Raw genomic sequence first — 19,787 nt, 5'->3', positions numbered from 1 at the left:
ATGCTCAACACTGCAATTTCCTTCTCTACCATCCCAGTTTAGAAGTGACAGAAAAAAGGATTACCCTGAGGCTGGAGTAATTCCCAGTTCAGGATGGGGATCTTTAGCAAGCCAGGAATGTGGAGGTGGGATGAACAGTAACACATGCCCTTAAATTCTCCCTGTGGGCTGATTTTAGTCTGGTGATGTCCACTGGATGTGACTTGCCTTTGCCAAGGGGATATGTCCCTCTATGAATGCAGAAAAGAAGCTTAACCTGGTAGGTTCACATTAAAACTAAAAGTACCCAGCTCTTTCACAGAAGTCTTACCCCTCTAAGGAGAAGTCAGTACTTTCTGAAATGCACAGCCAAAGATCAGTCTGTTCTGATTTACTGCACTGCAAAGTTCTTTCTACACTAGTATCAGAAACTCAAGCTGGGCACAAACGAGTTAGCCTTATTTTCTTTTCCACTTTCCTCACAGGAACACCCTTTGAAATTATCTCCTTTCTTGTTAATGTGATGATTATCATCAGAATGAGCCAGAGGTGAAAATAAATGTATGATCTTGCAGACTGGCTGCAGGATTAGATGCAAGGAAAACATTGGATTGTGAGAATGGGTTTGTTCTCCTCAGCAGATGCACTCCCCTGGATGGAGCCCTGAGGTTTTGAGTGTCCCAGGCCTTGGGGGCCCAGTTTGAGAAACCTTGAAGAGGAAGACTCACTTGTCAGATGTAATGCACGTCTCAAGTTGGGCACCTCTAACAATTATATCCATTTGAAACCTCTCACCTTCTCTCATGAAGACTACTTTTTTTTCCTGAGCATATATGGCATATTCCGCCTCCACGAGTGGATGTGGTAGATGGACCAGTTAATGTCTTTAGACACTATGTCAAATGATAAATATTTATTATGTTTCTGTATTAATATGTGTGAAGGCAAATACATATTTATGATACTGCAGAGGCAGAAGCATGCAGCGCAAAGCCAGTTGGATATTACAGTCTTTAGAAACTGGCTGTTGAATAAATCCCATCAGCTTTCTGGTTTTGCCCATTGCCCATCTGCCTTTGGAGCCATTTTCTCCCTCAGAGATGAGGGATTCCCCAGCATGATGTCTGTTCTGTAAGCCCCCAAATCATAGAACTGTTTCAGTCGGAAAAGACCTCTAAGATTGAGTCCAACCATTATCTAACCCTACCAAGCCTGGTGCTAAACCATCTCTTTTAGCACCACACCTCTGCATCTTGCAAAGGTGTCCGGGATATGACTCAACTACCTCTCTGGAGAGCCTCTTCCAGTGTTTCAGAACCCTTTCAGTGAAGAAATTTCTTCTAATAACAAATATAAACCTCTCATGGTACACCTTGAGGCCATTTCCTCTCATCCTATCACTTGTTACTAGGGGAGAAGAAATCAACACCCACCTCGCTACCACCTCCTTCCATGTTCTACCCAAGGCAGGACTCAAGTGAAGTGAAATAAACAATGGCAGAACTCTGGCGTTTCACAGGAAATACCGGCACAAGGAAGAGGATCGGCCTTGAGGGACGCCCTGCGAGCGCTGCCATGGCCCAAGGCCCGAGGGCTGCCAATCCAGCCAGGGCACCAAACCGGGGGCACCATACCCGAGGCCCCAGGGCACCAAACCGGGCCACCAAAGCAAAGCACCAGAGCGAGTGCGCCGTCTACCTCCGCGATCCCCAAGCCCCGGCGCGGGGGTGCTGGAGACGCCCACCTCTGCGACCGGCGGGGCGGAGAGGGCGGGCGACCGGATTGGGCCCCGCGGCGGGTCACCGCTGCCGCCCCCGAAGGGGAGGCGCCGGACACCCCCTTAGGACGGAGGAGGCGCTGCCTTCCACATTGGCTGGAGGCCCGGCGCACCGCTTCCCCCGGCCCAGCTACCCTGCGCCCGGCCGCGGAGCACCGGCACGACTCGGTTAATTGCTATTAATCACCCACGGACCCACTGCGGGGCGAACGGCGGCCGGCCGGGGGCGCGGGGCATGAACCGAACAGGACGGAACGGTCAGGGCCCGCTCTGTGTCGCCGCCCGCTCCTCTCTCCCCTGTTGTCACCCGTTGTCCCCGTGTCCCTTCCCCGAGCGAAGTTTGGCCGCCGCCGCCGCCCGTCTCCCCTGGCGCTGCCCCCGCGTGCGGGGCGCCTCCGCCGCTGCCAGGGCCGGGACAAAAGGCACACTGACACGTGATGGGACCCGGGCTTCATAAATGGGACCGGAGAGGGGCGGAAAGTGGGGGGGGGACGCGGCGGCGGCGTGTGCCGGAGCCGCGCCGGGTGCCCGGCGGCTCCCGCGTTGCCTCCCTTCGCCGAGGCGGGCGGCGGGCGACGGGCGGAGGCGGCGGAGGAGGGCCGGGGGCGGTGGCTGGGTGGGGGCGGGCAGCACATGGAGCGGCGGCGGCAGGGTGGCGGAGCCCGGCGCGCCGCCTGAGCCGGGCGAGCGAGGGCGGCGGTGGTCGGAGAGGAGGCGCCGAGGGGTGGGAAGGGAAGAAGGGGAGGCAGCCAGGGGGAGAAGTCTCCCACCTCCTCCTTCCCCTTGCCGGCACCGCCTCCTCGGCGCTCCCCAGTGCCGGGGTGCCCGGGCGGGGCGGTGCTCCCGCTCCCTGCCGGGGGTCGGCGCGGCCGGAGCAGGCGGGGGACGCGGCCGGCGCCGTGCAGAGGGTAAGGATGGTGCGAGGCGGGAGGGGGCAGCGGATGCCCCCGCGGCTGGGGGCCAGGTAGCGGTCATCCCCCTCAAAGTTTGTTGGCGACGTGGGGTAGTGGAGAGGTCCGGGAGGTGACACCACCTGCCCCGACGGCGAAGCGAACGTAGGGGAGGCGACTGCCCGCGGGCGCATCCCTCCCCGGGATCCGCGACCCACGTCTGCGAAGGGGACCGGGGGAGTGCGGATCTCGCCCGTGCCCCGGTCACGGCTCCGCGCCGCCGCCTGGAGCTGCTGCGTAGAGTTTGAAGGTGCCCGGGAGCCACCCGGCAAGATCCCGTGGGCCCGAGGTGCGTGGTTTGCTTTCGTGAGCCCGGGCGGTGGACGGGGGGAGCCCCGGTGCCGGGGGGAGCCCGGCAGCGGGCGGGGGTGCGGGTGGCTGGTGGCGTTGTGGTTAACACGCGGCTATTCTTCCCTGCGCGGAGCCCGCAGCCTCCCAGGTTCCCGCAGGACCTTATATGACATCGGAGGTTTCTCCTCCAAACCCACCGATGATTTACAGCGGGCTGCATTCTTGTGTACTTTTCCTACCAAAACTCTGCCATTGAGGCTGTTACCGAAATAAAAGGCAGTTCGTGATTTTGTGCGCAGTGATGTTCCGTTGAAAGATGTGTCAGTTAGGCATCCAGCATCTTCAGAATATCCCAGTAGGGTTCCTGGTTGGTTGGTTTGTTTTTGTCTGAAATTCGGAGGTCTGGGGGGAAAGAGGCGAGAAAGAGTGAGCTTTTTAAACTTCACGCAGTGTTTGTCATGTGAAATCATCAGCTGTTGAGAAATCATTCTGAGTAACCAGATGGGCATATTTTAAATGGGCATCTTTTTGTCTCAAAGACGCCTGCAAATCTCCATTGAGAACACCCCTGGATGAGGTATGTACCAAGCCTTTGGTAGGAGAGAGCTCGTTACTGTGATTTCAGTTTGATTAAGGAAAATGGTGTCAAAAGATGAACTCCATCATTTTCCTTCTTTCTCTAAAATTATCGTCAGTGTTATTTTCTGTATGGCAGCAAATGATCTTATTAACAGTTTTGGCATGTTTTCTTCTTTCACAAGATAAAGGGACATTGTAACACAGAGCCAGATAGCAAAATACTCCTTTGGGTATCTACAAGTTTGGTTCTTTTGTTTAAAAAAAAAAAAAAACAAAACCAAGTGTGGCTTTTTTAACCTGTTAAAGGTGTAGTAATGTTGTTTGTTGTTTTGGGTTTTTTTTCCTTTCTTAGATGTATCATGTTTTCATTGTTCACCTTTTCTTAAAGGAATATAGCATTCCCTGCTGGGGGTGGCATTGCTGTTCACATGTACCAAGATTATGCAAAGGATCAGACTGATATTAAATATGATATTTAACAACAAAATGGGCAACATTGCAAAAAAAATGACTTGTCTGTGCTTAATTCTTTTCGGATTACACCTCGTATCAACTGCCAGCATGGATTTTCCCTTCTCAAGAAAGGGAAAAAAAAATCCCTGTGACTACAGTAGGTATATATATAATGCAGTCAGAGTTTATTAAATCAGCCGTAAACGAAATTAATGTAACATCTTTCAACAGTTTAGAGGACGAACATGAAATTCCTTATTTGCTTGAGGTTAAAATTAGTTTTGTAGCAACCAGGAACAGCTTTGCTTTGTTATCTGTTGGTCTTTGGAATGAGTGGCAGAACCATTTGAATAAAAACATTTTAAAGCAGAACTGATAGAAGCAATAATTGTTTGACTGAGCCAGCAGGCATCTATTACTGGGTGTGGGGGAAAAAGTTGGCTAGGTAAAGAAATCAACTATTAGCTGCAAATTTGCCTCATCCACCTAACACCTAAACCCACAGTAATCAAGTCAAAATACCTAAAAAACTCAAGGTGAAGGTGGAAGCAGGTTATAGTATTGTGAGGAGGGCGCCTTTGATCCGGGCTGTAGTTGTTTGGTGAATTATGTTAGCTCAGTTGCATAAAGGACCCCATTAAGGGCTTTTGTGCTCTGCTGAAGGAATGGCAGGTCTTAGCCAGTGCATTTCTCTCTCTTTCTTTCTCCGTTCACAGGTTTCTGGTTGGGCAGTGGAAGTTTAGAGATGAAAACTTTTTTTTTAAAAGTAGTTTCTGACTTTCAGCCTTTAATGTGGCCCTCCCAAAATGCTTGCAGACTGTCATCCCACTGGGAATTTTGGTGCTGAAAGTGTTAGGCACTAGAGATGGAGAGCTGGGATGTCTTTCCTTTCTGATGAGTGGGGATAGATGAGGAGATTGAGGCAAGGGAGAACTCAAATCCATATATTGACTAAGTATTTCCCAATAATTTTACAAATACATTCCCGTTCCTGGTTCTGCAGGTCTCAGGCAGTCTTCTGCTTCCCTAGTTTCTCTGCTTCTTCAAGTTTTAAAAGAGATTACTGTGACTTCTCCAGTGAAAACTTTGTGATCTCTTTCTAGTCGTGCTGTTGGCTACCACATCCATAGAATTAATTTCACAACAGTGATTGCTCTTGATTACAGCCATGGATATTGGCTTTATCCAAGTCTTCTCCTGAACCAATAAATGATTTAGGTACATTTCACTGAAATTTCCCAAATAGTTTAATCCATGTAAAATGATGAATGCTTGCAAAGCCACTCATGGCCATTTAAGTGAGATTTTTCCCTTTAGCAGCAATTTCACACAGGCTGCTCCTGATGTAAAATATATACTGCAGGCGACCCTAACAATGAAATTTGGCCAAGTTCAAAGCAGCTGTGCAGATGGACACAGAAGACAGAAGGAAATAAACCCTTTTAATCATAACAAGGCTGCTCTTGTTTCCTATCTATAGTGGAAATGCATGCCAGCCACTTGTACTTAAAAGGAGGCTTGCAAATGTGCCAGAAGAGACAGCAACAGCATGTTATTAATGCAAAGTTAAAAATGTGACAACCTGTCTTCCCAGCACTGCTCTTTATGTCTCCATTTCTGGACTGACGCTGTACAGCTGCAAAAAGTGCACATCTGATCACTGGCTGGGGGATAAGAATTTCCCCCCCTAGAACTCAGGCTCTTTCAGAATGCTTGGCTTTATTAATGATCACTGAAACCAGCCACGACCTGTCCTTTTGAAATGGACATAATGACTTATAAATCAATTTCTTGTTAGAAAGAACTTTTCTTCTTTTTTTTTTTTTTTCTCTTTTTTTTCCTCTTTTTCCCAAAGGTGCCATTGTTGCATGTGAAAAATGATTTGGTTTGCAGCATAAGGTTGGACCACATTTTATTCTGCCATTTGTGCCTCATGCAGGGGCATTATGCTGATGCACCCACCAAGTCTGATTCTGTCTCTCTTCAGTAGGAACATCCTTTTTTTTTGATCAAGCTACTCATATCCAAATTGCAGATAAAACAGATGTTTCACTATTGTGTGTGTTAGTATCATGTCACTCCTTCTACTTTGGCTGGACCAGCATTGGAACTGGATGTTTTATATGTTTCTAATGTTGTCTTGGTTTTACAGATTGAGGCTAGGTGGCATCAAATAGTACCTCATCCTGTGTTAACCTGCTTTATGACAGTTGTATATTCTTCAGAAAGGTGTGTTGACTCACTACAAAGTACTGAGCAGAAGCAGTTCCCTTTTAGCCCTTCCAGTTCCCTTTTAGACCTTACTTCATATTTCTACATTTTTGGAAGCCTTTCAAAGTTTGTGCATAGGGGCTTGAGGGGCTCCTGCCTTCTGTTGTGGTCTACATATGAAACATACTCTCAGAAATCACTGCTATTAAGTCAGTTCTGTCTCTCTTTTAAACAATGCAGTACTGGAGTGTGGACTATGCATGTGCCTGAAAAAGTAGGCTGTGTATAACGGTATTCAAAAAGAGATTCAGCAGTCATCTTGCCTGTATTTTTTTGTACCTACACTTCTAGCTTGTCTGCTTGTCCTCTGGCACCAGGAATTTGAGTTTACACATGCGAAATTACTGCAGCATTTATGAAGCTTTAGTTGTTGCTCTAGGCATGTGTATGCATTTGTGTAAGTCTGTGTAATTTTATGCATAGAAACCTATACACAAAACCACAAAGTCATAGCTCATCCCTCAGTATCTTTTAACTATTTCTCCAAATCTGGTGTAATATTGGTTGGAGTCTCTCTGCAATTTGCATATCAGATTCTACTGTAATTCTTTCTCACTTCTCCTTTTCTCTCTCCTTTTTTTTTGTTAAAGAAAAGCATCTGCATATTTTGAAGACATGCACCATTGCCAAGCAATCTGGTGTAGTGGCTTAATATGCTGGCAAATAATTTCACAAGTTGTTTGTGTGTGTGAACGCAGTATATTTGAATATCATTATATTCTGAGTGTAGCTATGAAGAGAGTTATCTGAGCTTATTTAAATTTTTTTTGAAAGGCCAGACAGCTCCAGAAATGAAAGAATGTTTTACATGTTTTAATTGGAGTGCATATTTTCATCATTCACTAACGTTGATGGCATGGGACATCACATTTGCCAAAAGCCTTTCTTTCTCTAGCTTCTGAGCACTGCCAATACTTGGTGGCCTAATAACAGGTTTTAGGAGAAGCAGACTCCTGAGGACTGAGGTAGAAAGGATGTTGCTGTGTAGTGTGTTGCTGACTTGTGCACTGACTTTCTGTCATTGCCTGTAAATCCCCCTTCCCTTTTGGTGTGTTTATCTGCTGTATGGGTCGCTTGGTGACTCCATTTGAGTGCTGATGATCTTGGAGGTCTCTTCCAACCTGGTTGATTCTGTGTAATGCTGTGTCTGTGTAATTCTCTTCTCCACCTCTGAGGTCTGTATCCTGCACTTAATTTTCCTTAAACTGTTTGATTTTCATTAATGTCCCTGGCCAGATTTACTCAGCTGAGCTCTCCTGATCATCCCCAGCTTGATCCCACATGTCAGTGTGTGCAGCACTGCCCTTTTCTGTGACCTTACCAAGGATGGCTTCTCAGAGCCCTTTGCGTCTTCCTCTGGTGTTTGAATACAGGTCAGAAGTGGACTTTCAAAAGAGTGAGTCCATTGCCTGCAGAGCAGTGGGTCTGTTCTTTCTTTATGGTCAGATCTGAAAAATCCCACTAGCTGTATTCTTCAGCTTATAGAGGTGTCTCAAAAGTTTGTGTAGCTCAGAAGAGGAGAGGAGGTTTTTTTCTCATGAGTTTTCTCCTTCCCCTGATCTGCTTTCCCCAAGCCAATCACAAAGGCAATTCTCTTTCCCTGAAATCTGCATCCCTGCCTCCTAGGGGCTCCTTCCACTTGGGTCTTCCTCTATTACCTTTCCCCAGTTTGCTGCCTTCTCACCTGGAGACACACTTTTTCCTGTATGAGGACAGTAGTTTTCTCTCCTCTCTCCTGCCAGTCCCTTCCACACCAATCACTTAACCTGCATTACCCTTGCTCTCAGCATCTCCTTGCTACCTTGAAAAGCCTTTCATTAAAATCTGTTACAGCTACAATTTGTTGTGGGAGGAGGAAGACAGACATGCACTGTGTGCAGTTTATGCATTATCCTTGGAGCTTAATGGTTTTGCTACCTTTCTGTCTCTAATTCTTACTCTTTTAATAAAGTTCACTAGTATTACCTGCTGCAATTCTTGATCTGTTTGTTCTTCTCAGGCCATTACGAGGAAGCTGTTTTCTTGAAGTAGTTATCTCTTTATTTTGTTGGGGTTTGTTCTGTTGTTATTTGTTTTTTTTTTTCTTTCCTAATAAATGTGGGTTTCCATCAGTTTCATCCTCTAGATCTTACACATTCCTCTAGGGACCTTTATCTGCTAGCATCCAGTGGAGCCTGATCTTCTGTGTCCAGCTCTGCTCTTTCAAATGGCTTTTCTCCCTTCAACTACATTTTGTGTGCTAAACATCTGTCTCTTCTAGGTACTTCAGGAGTGTTCAGCCCCCCTCTCTTTTGTACCTGGCTGGACTTCTCTGTCTTCATTTAATGTTCATGTCTGGTACTAGACAATGGCTAGAGAAGAGGCTGGAAACAAAGCAATTTCTATTGGAATATTGAAATCCAAGAAAACCTTTTGTGAAAAAGAATAAGGTTGAGGGTTCAACATCACCCAGCTTAATGAGCTTTCTTCCATTTTCTTTAAAATGTAAATCCCATAGGATTGTATCAAACTTTTTGAATTGCTTGTTTCCCACTTTATTGGGAAATGGGTCCTTAAACTGGAGGTGATTTGAAGCAAGGGACAGGTCACTGTCGCGACACCATTTCCCTTTCATCTGAACCTTTCATACTTCAGCAAACCTCATCATCCTTTCTCAAAACTTTATCTTTAGATGAAATTAAGATACATGAACTGTAACAGATCTTAAAATCCCACATTGTTTTAAGATAGCCACCTGTGCCTTCCTTCCTTTCTCTCAAAACCCAGGCGGACCAGGTAGCTATAGTTTTCCATTCATGTGACCCTGTCAGACCCCTTCCCAGTTCGTGACTTCAGTATTATCTCTGACTTGGTAGGAAGTGTGTGTGTGTAGGGGTTTGTATTTCACAAGCTGAGAGATTTTCAGTGAACTCAGCAACTCCAAGGGCTTTTTGCAGGCAGACAGTGCAGCTGTCCCTGCTCTTCGCCCTGTGGCTGTGTGGGATGTGGGAGACACATCCTTGCTTTGCTTAATTCAGAGACAGGGCTTCAGGCTAAGCCTATCACATACCAGGTGTGCACCCTGCCTGCTGGAGTATCAGTTAGTGCCTTTGTTTCTGGGTGTTTAAGTCTTGATCCAACATGGAAGAATTTGAGCCATTTAGAGATGGGCAGCAGAACGGAGACGCTGTCAGCATGCTCACCTGGAGAGCAAAGTTCAGGTCCTTTGCCTGCACTAACTTCAACCTCACATTGGAACCCCTCTGATCTTGGACACACACGCATGCCCTGGCTGTCTGGGCAGTAAGACACAGTCTCTTTTTGTGTCTGCCGCAAGTCACCTGTGCTCAAACTATTATACACATCTCAGCAGCACGACCTTGGAGGGAGAAAATAATGTTTCTAAAACAATTGTCATGCACTGACTAATGCTCTCCTTTCCCCCTTTGTTTTGTTTTTGTTGTTCAGATTGCCAGCTGCTGGATGCTGGGGGGGAGTCACATAGGGGCAGTTTGCCCCCAGATTAGAACAACCCAACCCCTACCCCGTAGTGTGCAAACGGTATGTTAAATTAACGTAAATAACCATGTAGCTGTGGTTTCTTGCTAATTAAGGTTCAGCTTACCAAAGATGTCATCGTCTTAGATAAGAACAAAATTTGGTTCAGAACTCGCATGCCCCAGTTTACCCCATAGCTGATAGTGCCTTGCTGTACTAGAAGACAGCATCACTCATTTGCTCTTCTCCCCAGTGTCTGTGCTCCCTCCCCGTCCCTCACGCAAATTCCCTCTGAAGTGAATGGAAGTTTTCCTGAATTAGGAGTGACAGCATATTTGCCATTTATAGCCTAGGAGTAGCACAGTGCTGGAGATAGAGTAGTGAAACAGGAGATAGTATAGGGGTAAGATTGCTTTCACATTCTTGTCAACATGTGTTTTTTTCCTCGCTTGGTGTGGTGAGCCTGAGAGTGCCATTTCTCAGGCTGCACATTTCTTTCCCAAGGCTTAGAAACCTTGTTCTGTCCTCGAAGCAGTATTGTTCATCGCCATATGGGATAAGGTAATTATTAGCCATATAAATTTTCATTTTATAGGACAGTTCTAATTCCTGGAGGCCAGCAGTTACTGTGGTAGGTCTTATTTCTCTCACACTTTCAGCTGACTATACGCGAATATAAATTACTGCTGTTTTCTTCTGTGCTAATACTTTGTGGACCCAGTTTGGTAGGAGCCCTAGTGTGCTGGGTGCTATGCATACTTAGCAGAATACAAAGCCTTTCTTTGAAGGACTTGCAAACCTTATAACATGTAAGCAAGGAGAATGAATTTGCATCTTTTTGTGCATTCAAAAACTACGTTTTAATTATACCTTCTTGTCCTATAGCTCATTCTTAATTAGCTGTGTCATAGAAGAAATACATAGACATGGAGATCAAAATATTTTCTAAAACAGAAGCTAGAAGGTTTGATTGTGTATTCCTCTTTCTTGTTTTGATTCCTTTCCTCACCACGTCAACATTTTTGTGAGTTATCAGTAGCATCATTGTATTGCTCATAATTACTTTCTGAGGAAGAATGCAAATACTCATTGTTTCTATTCAGGCTATTAAACTTGCTCTATCAATCAGCCTGGTTTGAAATTTGTAATAAATTCAACCTTTCTTTTTTTTTTTTAGACAATGATAAAAACTTTCCAGCTCTCCCTCTCTCCCCTAGGACAGCAGAAGGAGATAGGTAATAGATTTTAACAAAGTTGTGTTCCTGTTCCCTAAGTGAACTGGTCCAATGGACCAACAAGAAGTCCAGGGCAGGTATAAGTCTTCCTCTTGTCTGAGATGACGTACCAGCCTTTTATCCATTAGATATTTTGTATTTTACCTTGAGGTCTTAATATTTTGATAGCATCCAAATGTCTTTTAAGGCTGTATAACCACACAGTGAGTGGCAGCAGTAAGACTTGCACCCCCAACTCTTCATTAACTCTTCCGCTTTGAGGACAAAGCCTTACAAAGTTGTGTCTTTGATCTTCAGCTGATATTTAACACCTCATATGTTTGAACCCAGGGTAAAGCAGGCTGGAAAAAACGGGCTAGAGAAAGCAAAATCCAGGTCTCTGCAGACTGCTAAGGGAGTGTTTGTAAAAGCCACTCCATCTAGTGGCAGTCACTTTGCACAGCTGCTCTGGCAGTGCCCATCAACAACCCCCCGTTGGTGGAGAAAATCCTAAAATGGTGTTCAGCCTATGTTTTCTGGTGCTGGTCTTCAAGATAAATGATCCTTGAGAATCTTATTTATTGTTTAATCCTTATCTGTAATCATAATTCTTTGCTTGCTACAAGTTGCTGCATGCAGTCGTGGCAATAGATGGATAATTTTGAGTGCTGGCATCAGTGTGAGCTCTTCTTCATCTTTAGCGGATGTTTGAGTGCTTTTTAAAACTGTTCTCAAATGAGTGAGGTAGTGGAGCTCATTTAAAGAAGGCATGAAGCTGAGAGCTTTGCAGACCCAGAGGTGCTGCTGGAAGAGTGGATTCCAGCATGGCACAGAGGTTCTCCCTTGCTGCTGCCTCACCTGTGAGGGGACCTTGCTGCAGCACTCGTCTCTCACCTCATCACTTTCCAGAGAGGGAGAGATCTCTGCAGGGCGAGTCCTCTAGGGAGACTGTGAGAAGCCACAGAAATTCCCAGGGTATCCCAGATGGTCATGAGTCTTGAACAATTTGGGTTGCATTGAAGCCAACTGCAAAGAGCAGTGTGGCCACATGGTGTGGAGTGCTCCATTTTAGTGAGCAGTGCCTGCTCGCCACTCCAGATTCAGAGAGAAGAGCTCAGAGCCAAAATTTATTCTGCACATGCAGCTGAGCAAACAAAAAACAAGAACCTGACCACTGCTTCTGCCACTGGCTTTTCAGTCTGTGTTAAATTGTACAACACCTCGGTCTGTGACCTGGGCTCTCCTGATAACCACGGCACCAAAGTTCCAGTCTTGTTTTCACTAGACAGCCATGGGAAACCTTGCTGATCACTTCAGTGCATTTCAGTGTTGTAGTTTGTACTGGGACGAGCTGGTATCTATGTTAGAACAAACAAAATTCCAGTAAAGTGCAATTCCAGATCAGGGGAACGGTGGTTTTACTACAACTTTAATAAAAATCAACTGCTGCTTCAATAGGTGCATGCACACATACTGCTAGAAATTGCCAATTATGATATTCCCAGCAGCGAACAAAACCAAAATTAATGTCATCTGCATCCCCCAAAGTCTAAACTACACCACTAATGAACTCCCAAGAACTCTCAAAGAAAACTCTCTTTGCAGAGACAATAAGGTGGAAATTACTGTAATAATCTCAACGTAAAAATGCAGAGGGGAAAAAAAAAATCATTGAAATTCAGAGTAAGACTTGCCTCTGCTGATCCCATTAACCACGTTGTTAGCATAGCATATGCATGCATAGTGATATTGTCACATAACTCACTGCCACCTTCGAAAGAGCACGCAGGAATTCATGTTTTCATTTGTATTTCAAACAAAGGTAGGGGTTGTGCAGTGGCTTGCACCTCACTCTGAAGAAGTCTATACTTAACATGACTCCAGCAGGGACCAGCTACCTAAGAACAATTTGTTTGTCTGTCTGAGCAGAAGTGCTCAGTTGCATACAATTTTTGAAGCTCTACTCAAACATAATCTTCTCGACATGGGGCTCTGGCTTTAATCATTAAAATGGTTGTCTGTCTTATGTCAGAAATGAGCTGGAATAACAAAGAATACCACAGCCATCTTTACATGTTTATATAACTACTTTATTTAACCTTTTTTTCGGGTAGTTTAGAAACAACACATTCTTCCCTCCTGGTTTTAAACTGGTGCTATAATGCCAAGTTTAATGTTGCCAGACTTCACCCAAAGCAGATTTGTCTGTTCTCAGCACAGTCATCTTTTGCAACATGTAACATTGCATTTAAATTGTATTCTTACCCTGAAAGATTGGACTAGATGATCCTTGAAGTCCTTCCCAACCCGGTACTCTATAAATGTATGAATCTATCAATCTGCAAATTCTGCTAGAACAGCTGCAAAGCACTTTCTGGGAGAAAAGTATCTTAGGTATTAGGCTATTGATGTTAATTTTTAATCACAGAATTAACTAGGTTGGAAAAGACCTCTGAGATCATCAAGTCCGACCTATTACCTAACACCATCTGATCAATTAAACCATGTCACTAATTGCCACATCCAGTCTTTTTTTAAACACTTCCAGGGATGGTGACTCCACCACCTCCCTGGGCAGCCCATTCCAATGGCCAATCACTCTTTGTGTGAAGAATTTCTTCCTAACATCCAGGCTTAACCCCTGGTACAGCTTGAGACTGTGTCCTCTCATTCTGCCACCGGTTGCCTGGGAGAAGAGACCAACCCCCACCTGTCTACAACCTCCTTTCAGGTAGTTGAAGAGAGCAATAAGGTCTCCCCTAAGCATCCTTTTCTCCAGGCTAAATAACCCCAGCTCCTTCAGCTGCTCTTCATAGGGCTTATACTCCTATGTGTAACTCAGTGATATTTCCCTCCTTCACTGCACACAGCCTCCAAATTAAACTCCTTAATATTGTCTGTCCAGTAATTATGTTGTGTGCTGAACAAACATTTCTGGGTAGGGGTTGTTTATATTGGTCCTTGCTTGCAGCACTGGAGGTCTTCTGGAAGTCTGGGTTCATATATTCCCATTAACACTCAATGTCCAGGCGTCCTGAATCAAATGCAGAGCTCTAAAGAACTGCAGGAAAAAAGTCTTTGAGTGCTCAGATGCTATGTGTAAGTGCAGCATAAGTGTCTCATCAGCCAAGTGGTCCTTTGGAAATTATCATGATGTCTTCTGGTTTTGAGTATTGGCCTTTCTGTTTTTTAGTCTTCATGAGAAAGCTGAGCTGTGGTACCTACTGTGCAAGTCTCCTCTTTGGGAGCTGAAGTGACCTGTACTCTGTGTTTTGGCAGATTATCTCCTATAGCCTTTCTGGCTGTTTATTTTCAGTTGTGTAAAGTGAACAGGTTAAGTCAGTAGAAAGCCTATCACAGTATATCAGAGACTGGAAGGGACCTCGAGATCATCGGGTCCAAGCCCCCTGCCAAAGCAGGATCACTTAGGGTAGTCCACACAGGTTTTGAAAGTCTCCAGAGGAGACTCCACAACCTCCCTGGGCAGCCTGTTCCAGTGCTCTGTCACCCTCACTGGAAAGAAGTTTCTCCTCATGTTGAGGTGAAACCTTCTATGTTCAAGTTTGAACATGTGTAGCATCTGGGATTTCTTGAGTATCCCAAAAATATTTCCCCCATTCTAAAAGCACGAAGAAGCTCAGTTTTGCTCCTGTTGCTGATGGAATTATCAAGATATCCCATAGCAGATGCATGATAGTTGTAGCACACGGAAGCAATGGTTCTGGCTCTTATTTATATTCAGACCACTCTCAGCCACTCTGATGGTGTAAGGGGGCCATAAAGCAGATGTTCAATGCATATTCAAGGTATGTTAATATGGGTAAAGTTATATAAAGGAGCACAGCACAAGAAGAGCTCTAAGACCTGTCTTACATATTGATACCAAGAAACTCTTAAGCAGTGCCCTGAGCAGTCTGAAGTGTGTCCGGAACAGTCTGAAGTCTGCCCTCCATGAAGTCTGTCCATTGTAGTGGTTTTACTGACAGCCCTCCTTACTGCACCGAGAACTGAGAATTTTATCATTTCATGATTACAAAGCCTCCAACCACCTTATCACCCAGCAGTCTTCCCCTGTTTGTAAGCAACAGGTCTAGCGAGGCACCTCGCCTGGTAGGCTCATTTATCTCTCTGCATCAAGAGAAGCATAGCCAGCAGGTCGAAGGAGGGGATTCTCCCCCTCTACTCCACTCTGGTGAGACCCCACCTGGAGTACTGCATCCAGTTCTGGAGCCGCTATTATAAGAAAGATCTGGATGTGCTGGGACATGTCCAGAGAAGGGCCACCAGGATGATCAGAGGGCTGGAGCTCCTCTCCTATGGAGACAAAGTGAGAGAGTTCGGGCTGTTCAGTCTGGAGAAGAGAAGGCTCTGAGGAGACTTTTTTGTGGCCTTCCAGTATCTGAAGGGGACCTACAAGAAAGCTGGGGAGGGACTTTTTAGGGTGTCAGGTAATGATAGGACAGGGGGGAATGGAACAAAAGTAGAAATGGGTAGATTCAGATTGGATCTTAGGAAGAAGTTCTTCACTGTGAGGAACTGAGACACTGGAACAGGTTGCCCAGGGAGGTGGTAGAAGCCTCATCCCTGGAGGTTTTTAAGGCCAGGCTCTGAGCAACCTGGTCTAGTGTGAGGTGTCCCTGCCCATGGCAGGGGGGTTGGAACTAGATGATTCTTGAGGTCCCTTCCAACCCTTAGGGTTGGAATTCTCCGATTCTGTGATGCATGTAAAATGCTCAGATGCTGATGAGGATGCTCTGCTAAGGGTACCCTTGCCAGGAGTTACACCTTGCAATTAATCACCATCCATGAACTAAGGCTGGGCATGACCAGACTCAGAGACCACTGGTTACATGTGGGCCTTCTGCTGGGATCCCTGTTTCTGAGGAGACAGAACGTTTTTGAGAACATTGCCAGTAGGATGATCTGTATTTCCATGCTTCTTACAAGACCAGTGGCTCCTGGTCCCTTTTGTGTGGAGTGCTAGCCTGAGCTGCACTCTGACTCACTCAAACTTGGTGCCATTTTTTCCTACGCCAATGTGAACTGCCCTGACCAAGGCTTCTGATCTGCCTAGAATGGATCACTGCTGCACTCACTGACTTAGCAGTGCTGGTCACTTTCCTGAAACTGTGGACAGGGCTGGGTAACAACCCACCTTCCCCATATAGCCCAAACCATCCCAGTTACCTTGGTTTGCTTAGCAGAAAGCAGTAGACTAATGAACCCATATCAAGATCCCTGTGTTTGTCGGTTAAATACCTTCACAGAATCACAGAAACATTCAGGTTGGAAAAGACCCTCAGGATCACCAAATCCAAAACTTATAACCCTGCCCTATAAAGTTCACTCCCTAAGCCATATCCCCTTGCTAATAACTTTGCAATAACAAATTCAGGATGTCAGTGTACCTCAGATTGCCGTGACAGGGTAACAGACAGGGGTACTGGGCGATTTGTGAAACTGAGAGTGCAGGGCTTTTCCCCATTTCCCTCTCTGTTGTCATGTTTTCAAAACCCTCAGTGCCTTTTGAAAGAAAAGCAATGAAGGTGATGGTTAAGTTTAATGCTGCTCCTGCAGTGGCACCTGGTATTACCTAAATGAAGCAAGCCCGAGGAATATTGGGCTGCAGGGTACTTTGCAATCAGAAGCCGAGTTAAGACGTAGAGAAAAATACCTCTCTGCTGGAGCGGCTTGGAAGGTTTTGATGAGAAATGAAAATTACTTTCCTGTGGAATATTTAATTACTTGCTCTTCTGTTTTCCATGTCACTTCTTAGTATCAATCAGTTTTAGTGAAATCCAGGTAGTTTCATTCAGAGTGCTCAACACACCCTACCCAGACTCCTGCAGGTGGTGAAGGCTAGGCCTGTACTCAATACAAAGAAAGGTCAATACTGTTTAACACAGTTCAGCTAAGTTTTTTGTGAAGTTTGCCTGCCTGTTTATTTTAACGAAGTCTCATCTTTTTCCCCTTCTAGGATTTCCTCTGATGCATTTTTCCCTCCCCCAAATCTCTCTGCAACCAACAAGACTGGGGTTATGAAGTCAATCCTAGATGGCCTCGCAGATACAACTTTCCGAACAATCACAACAGATCTTCTCTACGTGGGCTCCAACGATATCCAGTACGAAGACATGAAGGGTGACATGGCATCCAAGCTGGGATACTATCCCCAGAAGTTCCCTCTCTCTTCCTTCAGGGGTGATCCTTTCCAAGAAAAAATGACTGCAGGAGATGATCCCCTGTTGAGCATTATTCCTTCAGATCAGGTCAACATTACAGAGTTTTACAACAAATCCCTGTCCACATTTAAGGATAATGAGGAGAACATACAGTGTGGAGAGAACTTCATGGATATGGAGTGCTTTATGATCCTGAACCCCAGCCAGCAGCTGGCCATCGCCGTGCTGTCACTCACCTTGGGCACCTTCACGGTCCTCGAGAACCTCCTTGTCCTGTGCGTCATCCTCCACTCCCGAAGCCTCCGGTGTAGACCCTCCTACCATTTCATCGGCAGCCTGGCTGTGGCTGACCTCCTGGGCAGCGTGATTTTTGTCTACAGTTTTGTGGATTTCCATGTTTTCCACCGGAAGGACAGCCCCAACGTCTTCTTGTTCAAACTGGGTGGAGTTACAGCCTCCTTCACCGCCTCTGTAGGTAGCCTTTTCCTGACGGCAATAGACCGCTACATCTCTATCCACAGGCCGCTAGCCTACAAAAGGATTGTTACCCGACCAAAGGCTGTCGTAGCGTTCTGTGTGATGTGGACCATTGCTATCGTCATAGCCGTGCTCCCTCTGCTCGGCTGGAACTGCAAAAAGCTCAACTCCGTTTGTTCAGACATATTCCCTCTCATCGACGAGACCTACCTGATGTTCTGGATCGGGGTCACCAGCGTCCTCTTACTGTTCATTGTCTATGCTTACATGTACATACTGTGGAAGGCTCACAGCCATGCTGTGCGCATGATTCAGCGGGGCACGCAGAAAAGCATCATCATTCAGTCCACGGAGGATGGTAAGGTGCAGATCACTAGGCCTGATCAAACTCGTATGGACATCAGGTTAGCCAAAACCTTGGTCCTTATCCTAGTTGTTTTAATCATATGCTGGGGCCCTCTCCTCGCCATCATGGTGTACGATGTCTTTGGGAAAATGAACAAGCTCGTCAAGACTATCTTTGCCTTCTGTAGCATGCTCTGTTTGCTGAATTCAACAGTGAATCCCATCATCTACGCTCTGAGGAGCAAGGACTTGCGACACGCCTTCCGCAGCATGTTCCCCACCTGCGAAGGAACGGCGCAGCCCCTGGATAACAGCATGGAGTCTGACTGCCAGCACAAGCACGCCAACAACGCGGGCAACGTGCACAGGGCTGCCGAGAGCTGCATTAAGAGCACAGTTAAGATTGCCAAAGTTACCATGTCCGTCTCCACAGACACGACTGCTGAAGCGTTGTAAGGCAGAGACTTCTCAGTGTTGGGAGAAAAGGAGTTAGTTTAAAAATCTTAAAAAAAAATTGATTAAAAAAAATATCAAACAACAGAGAAAACCAAACCTGTGGCTTAACGTGTTTGTACCTTCCTGTAATTTTTTTTCTTTTCTTTTTGGGGGGGGGGGGTTGTCATTGTAAGCTGAGCAATGATTGTGTTAAGAGCATTACCATCAGCCAGTTCTCCAGGTTTTACAATTAGGGATTCAAGCTAAATTTTCAAAAGTGTTTTGTTTTGTTTTGTTTTGTTTTCTCAAGAAGTGTTTACTGAATAATAGTAAGTTTCCTGAAAGAGCACAGAGAAAAATACCAGGTTAGCAATGGTTCATTTCTGGTGGGGGGGGGGAGGGCAGGGACTGGGGGGTGGTGATGAAAAAAAATGGTGAAACCTAATTGAAAATAACGCATCCTAAACTACTACTGTCAACTAAGAGCAAAAGCCTTGTCATCAACGCTGTTGTTCATCTCAATGTGAAGTGTATTTCCTGTCTGTGAGTAATAAGAGTTTTCGCTTTATTCCAAAAGCGGCAGTGCTGAGTTTTAGAGGTTTTGTACAAAACGTGTCGTGTCCCGTGAATTGTACGCTGTTCTATTCCGTGTTAGTGATATTTGTCTGATTAAACCAAGTGATAAGGTAGACTTAATGTGGAAATAATGTGAAACGTGCTATGTAAACCCTGTTGAAAACACTTAGCTGTGTTCGAAGAATTCCTATGAGCTATTTTTGGAAATTTTTACACTTTTAGTGGTCTTCTGTGGACTTAGAAGAGAGGCTTTGTGTTCTTCTACTGAAATTATTTCCCCACTACCTTTCACTTTCATATGCATACGAGAGTAACAGCAACAGAGGACTAGAGGAGGAATGTAAGAGTGGAGTGCACTGGTTCAGACTTTTAAATAACCACTGTGTTGATACAGAAGGACGCTGATGGTTGTGCAGACTGTGGCCCTGCTCTTGGGTGTTGTGCAGATACGAACACTGAAAAGCAAAGGTCCCAAACATTGGTTCCTTTTACCGGGCAGCTGGTTTTATGCCACGTGTTGGTGCTGTACCTCTGAAGACAGCATGTGTCAGACTCAATGTACGATGTTATCACTGTGCAGTTGATGTATACTTGAAGTGTGTCGCATTCCTGTATCCCAGGTTTAAGCAGATTCAGAGCCTGAGATGTCAAACTCCCGTCTTCGCTAAAAGAGGAGGAAATATTGTCAGACTTAGACGTTTTCTTATTGTGTGAGCATGTACATAAATAAATAAATCTCTCCGTGTGTGTACGTATGTGTGCGTGTGTGTGTGTGTGTGTG

At 45.6% G+C, this 19,787-nt stretch overlaps 1 protein-coding gene across 2 annotated transcripts; it reads left to right on the top strand.

Moving 5' to 3' along the window:
• The first annotated feature begins 10,288 nt into the window (after nucleotides 1–10,288).
• On the top strand, nucleotides 10,289–18,451 carry CNR1 (cannabinoid receptor 1). Of its 2 annotated transcripts, none has more exons than XM_054399106.1 (2): nucleotides 10,289–10,338; nucleotides 16,969–18,451. In XM_054399106.1, the coding sequence occupies exon 2, from the start codon at nucleotides 17,030–17,032 to the stop codon at nucleotides 18,449–18,451; it is 1,422 nt and encodes a 473-aa protein (XP_054255081.1). In that variant the 5' UTR covers nucleotides 10,289–10,338; nucleotides 16,969–17,029. The 2 variants fall into 2 exon arrangements, with proteins under 2 accessions (XP_054255081.1, XP_054255080.1); XM_054399105.1 differs by lacking the exon at nucleotides 10,289–10,338 and having other exon boundaries at nucleotides 17,030–17,095; nucleotides 17,171–18,451.
• Nucleotides 18,452–19,787: the final 1,336 nt, after the last annotated feature.

The sequence above is a fragment of the Indicator indicator genome, chromosome 2, assembly GCF_027791375.1.
Source record: "Indicator indicator isolate 239-I01 chromosome 2, UM_Iind_1.1, whole genome shotgun sequence".
NCBI classification, from domain to species: Eukaryota; Metazoa; Chordata; class Aves; order Piciformes; family Indicatoridae; genus Indicator; species Indicator indicator.
This window is presented reverse-complemented; position numbering and strand designations above follow the sequence as displayed.